Here is a 12,305-nt window from a genome sequence, read left to right as displayed (position 1 = left end):
ATTAAGTGCTTCATTTTCTAAAGTTACCAATTTGCACATTTATTTATTTATTTGATATTTATTTAATTTATTTACATCTGACATTGTTATTTGGGAGAGTCGAAATGTTTAAAATAATTTTTAAAATTGTTATGAAAATATAACTGAAAGTTTAAGCCAAAGAAAGTGTTCGTTTACTCAGACTGATTAATCCGTTTTAAAAAATTGACAGAATTGGTTCAAGTTCTAACCTAAATTTGAATACAGTTCATTGCGGTTAACATCGATAATATCGAAGAATTCCAGTTTTCAATCAGTTGAATCTTAATTTAGCTACCTTAGATTTTTTTAATTAAAAATGTCTCAACCACCTAAAGGAAAATAATATTTTCTCCTTTCCAATGTTGACGAGGGTCACAAAATGACATATTCCTGTCTCTTGCAATTTCATTTATTAGACGACATTGTTCTTAGTCTTGGAAAAATATATTTTTATTTTGATTCACTGGCTTGCTCATGACGTTATTGTTTTGTTATTTATGAATGGAGGAAAATATTAAAAATTAAACAGTTGTTTTAAAAAGTATAAGCCATGTAATATGCCATTAATAGTTAAATCATGTATTACTTCGACTAAACCCTCTGGCCTCTGGCATATTGCCTGCATTAGGAAGCTACCAGAAGGTGGGAGAATTTTATGTTTCCACTTCACAATAAAATCTAAACAAATTGAATGTTTCTCGTACATATCTGAATACTAAAATCTGTTTTTGAAAGGTGGTGAAACATGCTTTTATAATTTTATTATTAGAAATAAACATATATTATTTTAAATATTAAAAATTTGAATGTATACACAAAAAAGATTAAAAAATGACTAACCTTTAGTTTTTTTGTCTAAACACTGAACTAAAATTACTAATAACGAAAAAAAAACATATTTTATAAGACAAATGAAGCTTGTTTTTTAATTTTTCTGCCGTTTCATTAAACAAATCAGAAAGTTATCAATTTTTCTCAAACTGCGGTCAGAACTCTTGGTTTCAGAGAGGTATACGCGTTAAGCTTTCTGTGGTTAACTTCTTGATTTGAATATAAAGCGAGGTATGGACGTGGCTCTGTTAACCCACAAATCTCACAGTTACTCCTTCCTCTTTATTCCCCTCCTACTCTAATACCTAAAAATGTATATATATATATATATATATATATATATATATATTTATATCGGACAACACTTATTGGAACATCTTTGAGTAAACCACCTTTCTTGATCATCCTTTCACATGTGATATATAACGCTATAAATTACGTGGCAACATGTTTTTTTGTGAAATAAATTTAAAATGTGGTCAGCTATTATATATACAGCTATTTTATGCATATGCTCACAAAATTTTCATCATTAAATCATGAACGCATGTTGATCTTTTTTATGAAAGCACTTACTTGATATGCAATGTTGCCAAATCTTTTGTCCTTCTGTCGAGCTTCTGTTTGGACGGACTTGAACAGATTTATTTGTTGGTTGAATATTCGAAAATACGTAATGCATTGGAACGTTTGGCGCGAATATTTAAAATTGCGGGTTTATTTAAAAGTAAAGTTATACAATCAAAACTTATTTATATTACGTTTACAGTTGAATTAATTATTTTAAAATTAGTTTTGTAGAACAGGCTTTTATAAGATATTCTATCTTTTTAATAGCATTAATTTATTATTTGAAAATGTAGATTGATTTACAATTAAAATACCAAAGTTCAATAATATTAGTATTGTGTTTACAGTATTATTGGAAGTATATTTTATAAAATCTGATTTATTTGAGTTGTTTTCTTTCCTTTTATTATAAAATACCTATTATATGATTTTCAGAAAACGATTTTTGTACACAATATTTGTGCTGGTGTATAATAATAACTATTAATACATATTTTGTATTAATAGTTCTTCATTTTTGTTAATTTTATAACCTTAAATATAAAAGTTACAAATCAATGTACACCATAATATGTATGTATAGTTGTAATGTGTAAACTTTCCTAAATAAAGATATTATTATTATTTCTTAGTGGAATAAATCTTTGATTTTTTTTTTACATTTACTCCACACAAGAGGCCCTGAGGATAATAATTTCCCTCAGGGCCTATGTCATCTTTGAAGATGCTGTGTGGAGGGTCTTTTTGAGGAGAGGAAGGAGTGAACATGTGTCTTGAAGAGACCCATGTCATATGAGGGAGGAAACACAGAGGCCGGAAATTTGATCCAGAGCCGAGCCGTTGAACACCGAAACGAGTCGTAGAAACGACCCGTTCTCATGCGACTAATGTTAACCGTGTACATATGTTGGGCATGCATTTGGCGTGTTTCCCGACTATGCTCCGGTGCTGAAGGGATTAATGATGCTAGTTCCTCGGAGCATCTTCCATAGAAATACCGGTAGAACAAGCATATGCTCTAAAAATTGCAATCCGTTTGTTAAGATGGGAGAATCTATCAAACAGACCGCCCGTTTCTGCACAGAGTCGAGGGTTTTTTCAGGTATTTTCGGGCTTCACACCAGAGGTGGCTGCCAAATCCAACCGTGGGGCGCCCTTGTGATTTGTACAGGGTTAGCAGTTGTGTACTATTCAAGTATTTGCGGGCCCTGTACAGTACGCCCTCATTAACCTCAATTAATTGAAATATTCAGAACTGTTTTATAGCGAATTGTTTTATAGTGAATACCTCACAAGAGTCCCAACTGCTCCCGTCTAGAGCCAGTGAGAATATGGCATCCCCAATTGGGGGATGTTGTGTGGCTGAGGGTAAGTGGGGAAGGGAAAGAGGAAGGTGGGGAAGTACCTGGCTATTCAGATCTAGTCACTAAACACGGCTAAACCCATTTGGAGCAACGTTTCAATTCTGAATGGTGGTCTTACACCAGGGCGATACTGGTAGTATCTTCCACTCTGGAACGTGCCGCAAATATACTATATATTATTTTAATTAATTAATTGTGAAATAACACAAATTAATCAAATAAAATTTATTTGCGCACGCCGGGTTCGAACCCGCGACCTTCGAACTAGTTATGTTACTGAGCCATTTTTTTGTTTGTTTAACAATAGCTCCACACAGGAAGCCCTGAGGAAAATATTTTCCCTCAGGCCTATGTCATCTTTGAAGATGCTGTGTGGAGGGTATTTTAAAGGAAGGGAAGGAGAGGAAGGATAAGGGGTGGGTGGGTGGGGTCTGTGGGTCCAGGAGTGACGGACGTATGAATCCATCCCTCCCACTGCGGTGCAAGACGATGTTCCCAAAGAGTTCTGCCTGAAAGGTTTCCCTCAACCTGTCTCTCCGGCCTTCCACGTAGCTGGAGGACACATCCACCGCCAAGACCCGAGCAAACCTCACCCCATGAACCCGGGCACAGTCACCAAACCACTTGGGGTGACCTATGGCAGAGGTGTAGTTATCCAATAAATGGTTCCCGGGGTGGCAGTACCAAATTGTAAATAGATTAGAAGATACTTTCCTGAATGGTCGCCATTCCCCATGGGGTTACCAGTCACGTCTTCCACTCTGGAATGTACCCGGCAGTAGCTGTAGTATAATCTACCATAGCCACATATTGCACAAGTCTTGTGTTTTAATAAAATTTTGCACAAATTCATTGTTTGGTAAAATAAAAACAAATTTGAAAAAATTCACATTTTAATTTATTTATTTTCAGACATTTTTAAAAACTTTCATTAGGAAATTCAACAGAACTAAAACAAACTTTAAAACTAATTAAGTAATGATTTTTACATAATTGCAGTTTAAAAAATATACAATACGTTATACAAAACTGCCATTATCAGAGTTTAACAAAATATATAATAGCAAAATCGAGAGAAACAAAACATACTTAAAAAATAATGAAGTAATGATTTTTACATAATTTCAGTTTAAAATAATATGGAAAACGTCATACCAAACTGACATTATCAGATATTAACAAAATATATAATAGCAAAATCGATTGAAATAAAACATACTTAAAAAATAATTAATTAATGATTTTTACATAATTTCAGTTTAAAATAATATGGAAAACGTCATACCAAACTGACATTATCAGAGTTTAACAAAATAGAGAAATAAATCACACTTAAAAAAAAAATTGCATTCATTTTCAACTAATTAATTTTCCTTATTTAGTAAAATCCTTATTTAACAACATCCCCATTAAAGAATGCCTTAAAATAATTGAAAATATCCTAGAACAATCTAATGTCAACCCAATAATAAGAAAAGAGTTATTCCAGCTCATAAAATTTGCATACAAACAAATTATTTTCTTTTTAATGATACATATTTTGAGCAATTGGACGGACTTCCCATGGGATGCCCTTTAAGCCCACTTCTAGCGGAGATATTTATGGATCATATTGAAAATATTATTCTAAAGTCTCCCTTAGCTAAATATATAATATACTATGTCAGATATGTAGACGATATCTTAATATGTTGGAAAGGCACCAACCGTCAATTAGATATCTTTATTAATTGGGCCAACACTGTTAATAATAAAATCTGCTTCACAGTCGAACATGAGATCAAAGGTAAAATATTTTTTTTAGATCTAACAATTGGAAAGAATAATAATAAACATACTTTTGAAATATTTAGAAAACCAACTTTTACAGACACTACAATAAATGCAAATTCAACTCATCCTTCAGAACAGCCAGAAAATGCAAATTCAACTCATCCTTTAGAAACAGAGGTAATTATCTTTAAAATGTACAAAAAGTACATTACCTGAGAAAAATCCACATGATCGTGTTAGAGTACTAAAATCATCTTCTATATTATTATGCCCAGACAATTCTGAAATTTCAGAATCTCTAAGAAACTCAAATATTTCATGTATTTAAAAATGAAAATATTGCAAAAATAGCAATGTCTGACCCATTAATATGTTCATATGGGTCTTTATTATTAAGTAATCACACGGAACACCATTTGAATACACATATAACATCGAAGATGAGGGATTTAGCCAAGGTGTATATAGTTATTAAAGAACAGAAACCTTCAATTTCAACCTTTGATTTAGCGTTTGACCCTGTGCATTTTGATGTTTTTATTAAAGCCGTACAAATAAATAGTGGTTACGATGAAATTACAGGTTCTGTAAAAATTCCTAGCATGTCTCAACGACTTTGTACGGCTATAAAAGATTGTACAAAGTCGTTGAGACATGCTAGGATTTTTTACAGAACCTGTAATTTCATCGTAACCACTATTTATTTGTACGGCTTTAATAAAAACATCAAAATGCACAGGGTCAAACGCTAAATCAAAGGTTGAAATTGAAGGTATGTTCGTTACCAGTTTAGTACAATATGGACATGAGTTTTTACGGTCATGCACTCGTGCTCATTTACTAGTAGAAATAGTGCTTCGAGTTGTAGTCGATGACACTTCGATTGCCTCCTGCTTCTCTAAATGATGTTGCTCATCATCGGCGTTGGAAATTTTCATATCTAAAAAGTAACAATACATTATTTAGCTTTCTTTAAACTTAATTAGTAAAACCTCAAATTATAAGAAAGCAGTCATTGTTGAATGAAACACTAGTATATATTGAATTATTTCGCGGATAAGCGATAAGCCGCCATAGCTCAGTGGTCAGAGCTGTCGACCGGAAATCGAGGGGACACGGGTTCGAGTCCCGTTGGCGTTATGTAAATCTCAATTATTTGTACCTATATTTTGTTAACTCGGATATTTTCTTATATTATTTTGTATAACATATATTTATCATATAAGATATAAGATCTGTATAATTAAAAAAATATATAAATAAATAAAGATGTACATTATTATCTGTAAATAAATAAATAAAATATCTTTTATCAGGAGATTTTTCAATGTGGATGAGTGTTTCAGGCGAATAATTATTGCTTTTAAAATAATTATAATTAAATTAAATTATTTAATTAAATGAAGACAATATTAGCATCACTCAATCTAAAATCTGAAACAGAAAAGATACGGTCACATCTGGGACTCGCACCGGACCTTCGGCTTTCTGGGCCGCACCTCTGACCATATAATAATCAAATTATATGTTACGTATTGATTGTTTCAAGAGTATTAAACATGTTTTCTGTAGATACCTGATTCTATCGAAGAAGTAACGTTGTTCGGTTTGTATAGTGAATCATCATCTTCGGACGTCGGCGGACTCCTTTCTAACATTACTTCAGTTTTGGTTTCTAAAATAAAGCATAATATATTATATATTTATCCAATAATAATATCTCAATGTAGTAAGTAAGTCATGTGCACAAATATGAAACCTAACCTAATATAATGACAAAACAACAGACTAATTAAGCATTTGCAACGGAATATTTAATTAGCAGCATTTCTGATATTACCTATAACAATTTACTATAAGCTAAGGTAGCTCTGTAATATTTCAGATTATTATCAGTGAATATTACCTGAATCTGAGGAAGTTTCATGGTTAATTTCTTCGCCCAGTATGCTCTGCATATTGCTGATGATTAAACTTTGTCCTTTGGAAATTAGCGAAAAGGGTGAAGACGAGATCATGTCGTCAGTACTGTTTATTGATGTACGTAAATCACTGGTTCTTGGAACATCTATAAAATATCAAGAACAAACACATTGAAACATACATATATGTACCTGCAGTTTTCTGTTTTTGCAAATTTTATTTCCACAAAGGAATTTGTTTAATTTGAATATGAACAAATTAATGGGTGATTATCCGACGTGTAAAACTTCGTTTTAACTTAATTATTTTAAGAAACAACTGTTTGAAAACAAAACATGCTTTTAAATGCATATTTTAGTATAGGAATATGGCTTTAGTTTGATTTGACATTTTTACCACAAGTTGTTAGGTTAGCTTTTTTGAATTTTGTTAATACATAATATATATCTATTATTCAAAATAATTTTACTGCTTGGGTTCTCAAAAAAGAAAGAAAAAAATCATGACCTATATAATAAAATACGGTAATTATTCTGTACTCATTTGATAAGCATAGATTAAAATTGTTAATATTATATTTATTATATTAATTCTATATTTTACAATTTAGGTTATTACCTATTTAGAAATATGTAATAGCTTACCGTATTTAAAATCCATTTCGCAAAGCTGAAAGATTTTATTAAATCTCCTTCGTAATAAAGCTAATAAAACGCAAAAACAAATCAACCTGTCAACTGATTCGTGATATACGAACATTGAATAACGGTAATATTTAATATTATCTGTTAGCCAGTTACAAGTCATTAAGTGTTTCAGAAAACTAACCTGAAGCTAGCTTCAAATGGACCAATACAAACAAACCAGCCTTGTGCTAGCAAACAACATCATTCGATAATGGGCTCTAAATAATATAACTTTAGAGGTTAATTTTGCATACAATTCTTGAGCCTTATAGTTCCTTTCGAATATTGTTTAGACCAATACGCAATGTCGTACGATAATAAGCTCTAAATAATATTACTTTAGAGGCTATTTTTGCATACAATTGTTAAAACATTTAATTACTTTAGAAAATTATTTGTACACCTGCGTTTGACACAAATAACGATGGCAACGTCGCTTTTTGAGATCAATGAAGTTAGTTTAACATACGATAGAAATAATTAACAAAGTCAGGTTGAATATCTGAGATAAAATCGCATATAGGAGCATATCTAATGCTCACGAAAATCGCACTTGTCACATCAAATTGAGTTGAAAATGCCACTGATCTCGTCTCGCCGAGACGATTAAAATGGCATTTAAATCTCAATTTGTCGATGATCAAGTAAGTGCTCAATGATCAAGTAAGTCGAAATGATCCAATAGTTCCGGTTATTTGCAGACGCTAAGATGTACAAAGTGCCGTATCATAAACCTATATATATATATATATATATATATATATATATATATATCTGTCAGTATTGTGTATCATAAATTGAATATTCTCTTGATGGAGGAAGAGTTCTCCCGAAGCCGGTTGAGTGATTAAAAAATTAGAGTACCTAGTCTGAAACAAATTTATGAGTTTATATTTTGAAATATTATGGGTTCAAACCACGAGTCAAAATCATTTAAGATATGACGAATCTTTTTTAACACCAGTTCATTTGGCTTTGACTTAAAAAATTGTACGATGATTTTCCTTTAGTACAGAATCTTTTTTTTTGCATTAATTGTTTTTGTGTTTCATTCGTAGAACTACATTTAATTTAATATAAATCAAATTTAATAATAATATTGTTATTAAGTTTTCCAAGTATTTTGGTTTTTATTTTTATTACGAAACAGCTGTTACAATAATAAAAACCCAAATACTCTCAGAACTTAATAATAATATTATTAAATTTGATTTACATTATTGCCTCCTTTTATTGGTCTGTCTGTTAAATAACTGTATACGATGTACAGGCGTTCAAAGCTCTCGTTCAAGAGATCACTTCATCATGGATGTTTGTTACTCGCGGTATTATCCCCTACGATACAAGAAGTACTTATTATATTATTGGTAACTTTGCGCATGCTATCAAATATGCAAATCATATTATCTTCTCTAAGGTTACCGTACATAAGCTTTCTGGAAAAGTAGATGCCTAGATCTCTTCAATGTCGGAAATGTGAGAAAGTTGAATAAGTAGATACCTCTTTATGATACCAATTTATTATTCGTATTCTTGTTAAAAACAATTCGGGAAGAGGGTTTGGGTACCGCCGCCCCGGAAGCATTTATTAGATAACCAACACCTCTTCCATAGGTCACCTCAAGTGGTTCGTTACGTTTTTGTAATTTAGCAGGGGTGCCCGAGTTCATCGGGTGAGGTGTGTTCAGCCAACTGCGTGGCGTGCCAGATCGGGAAAGGCTGGTTTGGGGAGACCTTTATTAGACCTCTCCAACTGGTCTTTTGACCCATAGCCTTGCGCCATAGTGGAGGGAATATGTTTATATGTCCGTCCCTTTTAGACAAACTGATCTCTAGATATGTTTATATGTCCGTCACTCTTGGACAAACTGATCTCTAGATATGTTTATATGTCCGTCACTCTTACTCGACGGCCGGCATAGTCCAGTGGTAACGCATTGGACTGCCATTCCGAAGGCCGCGGGTTCGAACCCGACGTGCGCAAATAAATTTTATTTGATTATATTGTGTTATTTCACAATTAATTAATTAAAATAATATATAGTATATTTGCGGCACGTTCCAGAGTGGAAGATACTACCAGTATCGCCCTGGTGTAAGACCACCATTCAGAATTGAAACGTTGCTCCAAATGGCTTTAGCCGTGTTTAGTGACTAGATCTGAATAGCCAGGTACTTTCCCACCTTCCTCTTTCCCTTCCCCACTTACCTTCAGCCTCACAACATCCCCCAATTGGGGATGCCATAGTCTCACTGGCTCCAGACGGGAGCAGTTGGAACTCTTGTGAGATATTCACTATAAAAAAAAATAAAAAAAAAACTCTTGGACAAACTGATCTCTAGATATGTTTATATGTCCGTCACTCTTGAACAAACTGATCTCTAGATATGTTTATATGTCCGTCACTCTTGGACAAACTGATCTCTAGATATGTTTATATGTCCGTCACTCTTGAACAAACTGATCTCTAGATATGTTTATATGTCCGTCACTCTTGGACAAACTGATCTCTAGATATGTTTATATGTCCGTCACTCTTGGACAAACTGATCTCTAGATTCCTATCCAACTCATATACCTTTTACCTTTCCAGAACTTCATATACTTCTTCCTTTAACCCTAGAAGCCTAATCTATTTTATAGGTACATAAAGCTTTAACATACGTCTCAGAGGCGTGCACATGTAAATGACAGCCTGTAGGCCAAAATATACTTACTTGTGCCCTATTCTTTGATGGAAAGTTAAGGTTGGTATATAAACTAATATTAAAACACAGTTTTATCAATGAAAACTACTTTCACAGGTATTTAATACAACGAATCAAATCATTATGCTTATATTCAAACAAAAAAATCATCTTCTTAAAAATCAACTAAAATATATGTTTTTTTTAATATACTTATATTTTTTAACATTAATTTCTTATTCACAGGACAAACATTAAAAGTAATCATGCTTTTAATTACTAGCTTTACTTTTAGAGCAATCTACATAGACATCAACTTTGTGCTCAGAAAATACTGACTTTTTGCACTTACAGCACACTAATTTTGACATTCTATTTTTTTAGCAGCAAAAAGCTCAGTATTTATGTTTGTTTGGGATCTGGTTCTCGTGCCTGAAGTTTATTACCTGAATCAGTAGGTTTTGCGAGAATTTGGCTTATATTTTGTTTTTTTTGTCTATATAAGTCGGAGTTTCAAGTCGCATCTCCATCCAAGGCTTAACCGAATCTGTGCTGAGTTGTTTAATAAATTCTCTTTTGTTTGATGGTTTATTTGATCATTTTGTGGCCATAAATTACAGCAGAATTGACAAAAACCACGTTTAAGATGCCATAGAATACAGTCATTGATCATCTATTAGTTTTGCGGCTGCACCATATTGAGGAGCACATTTGATCAAATTTATCTACTCCTCCTTTTGTTTGGTTCTAGAAATGAATCATGTCTGGTTTGCCACTAGAATTATTAATTATTGTTTTTTCATCACAAGATAAAAGGGAAACCATATTTGCAGGTGGTTTGTACGATAGAAGTGTCAGAGGGCCATCAAAACAAAACGTAGAATTGCCAACAGGTCGAGATCTCGAGTTCTTCAATTTTTCGTGAATTTCTCGCTTATTTGATCGAATATTGCCCAGTAGATTAAATTTGTAATTTGAGATGGTCCTCGAAAGGTGCGGACTTCATTCATAGCTGAAGTTCTGTGCGATGATTGACCCCTATTTGTTGACCAAACATCCCGCGTCCATTCTTACCGCGAAGAGTATTTCCAGGAACACGATAATTTTGCACTGAGTTGGGAGATTGCAAAGCATGAGCAGCATCAAATGCTAGGTCAGCTTTTGAAATTTTGAGTCGGCTTCTTCAGTGGGAGCAGATTCTTGTAAAGGGAAAGCCTCTTCTGTTACTTAGTTATTTTCATCTTCGCTTTGAATGTCGTCCAAACAGGCTGTCCTCGATAGAATAGAATTTAAGATTGTGTGTACGCCTCGCAGGCGTAGATAATGCTTCTAGGGTTAATTAAAAATCACAAAAAACACAGTATCCCAAAAGATGACATAAGCCTTGAGGGAGATTATTTTCTTTAGTGCCTTTTATGTGAGGTTAGTGTAAAAAAACATAATTGCCGGCTTTTAATGAATTGCCAGATTTCCTAACAAAGTATTATATAATAACAAGATAAATGCTGCTGCATGAACATGTGTTCCGATAAATTATGAAACAGCTAATATTTTGTTAGGAAATGGAATGCGGTCACGTTTTTAACAGGATATATTTTAAGGATTTTAATAATTTAGTCATACTGATTTTTCTCCGTGTATATGTACCTTTTCTGCTGTTGGGTAAATGTTAGTATGTTGGATAAGTAACTATCCAGATCCCTTCTATGTTTATTTAGACCCATTAAATGCTTTCAAAAATACACTTACGTAATTTATTTCAAATACTCATACGCAGTGTAGTAAGTAAGCATGACCGATATTTAAAAATTAAATGTACATAATATAAGTAATATTATAAAAATTTCAATATAATTTGACACATTCAACTAACATCGATTTACTCCTTTAAAAATTATAAATACCGCACAAGAGTCCCAACTGCTCCCAATCATCTGGAGCCAGTAAGACTATGGCATCCCCAATTGGGGTATATTGTGAGATAGGGGAATCAAATAGAGAAGAGGAAGGTGCTGAATAATCTGGCTATTCAGATCTGGTCACCATTTCAAGCAACGTTTCAATCTTACACCAGTGCGATACTGAGAGTATCTTACGCTCTAGGACGCGCCGCAAAAATACAACATATAATTTTAAAACTAACACAAATTAATTAATAAAATTTACTTACGCCTGCCGGGATTTGAAACCGCGACCACCGGATTGCTAGTCGAAAGCCTTACCCCTCGATCATGGAGGTTAAATAGTTGCATCAAATAAATTAGTTCTATTACTAGTATTGTAAAAAACAAAGAAGTACTAAATAATATAAAATAGTTGAAATCGCAAGGCGAATCAAGAATGGACTGTAAAATTAATTGTGAACTTGAAGTTGACACAACGATGGTTAGAGATGGTGAACAGAGAGTAAGGAAGAAATCCGACTTACCCCTTTGATGTTCGTCAACGA

General features: G+C 32.9%; 1 protein-coding gene across 2 annotated transcripts; it reads right to left on the bottom strand.

The window, feature by feature from the left end:
• Window positions 1–5,276: 5,276 nt before the first annotated feature.
• LOC149419178 (uncharacterized) lies at window positions 5,277–7,776 on the bottom strand. 2 transcript variants are annotated; one of them, XM_089637718.1, is made up of 4 exons: window positions 7,127–7,776; window positions 6,466–6,627; window positions 6,136–6,234; window positions 5,277–5,499 (listed from the first exon to the last, which is right to left on the bottom strand). In XM_089637718.1, the coding sequence occupies exons 1-4, from the start codon at window positions 7,287–7,289 to the stop codon at window positions 5,393–5,395; spliced, it is 531 nt and encodes a 176-aa protein (XP_089493844.1). In that variant the 5' UTR covers window positions 7,290–7,776; the 3' UTR covers window positions 5,277–5,392. The 2 variants fall into 2 exon arrangements, with proteins under 2 accessions (XP_089493844.1, XP_089493845.1); XM_089637719.1 differs by lacking the exon at window positions 7,127–7,776 and having other exon boundaries at window positions 6,466–6,712.
• Between the last annotated feature and the right edge of the window lie 4,529 nt (window positions 7,777–12,305).

Source organism: Hesperophylax consimilis, chromosome 12 (assembly GCF_061612785.1).
Source record: "Hesperophylax consimilis isolate HC1 chromosome 12, BYU_Hcon_1.0, whole genome shotgun sequence".
NCBI lineage: Eukaryota > Metazoa > Arthropoda > Insecta > Trichoptera > Limnephilidae > Hesperophylax > Hesperophylax consimilis.
The sequence above is the reverse complement of the archived record's forward strand: the minus strand, read 5'-3'. Positions and strand labels throughout refer to the sequence as shown.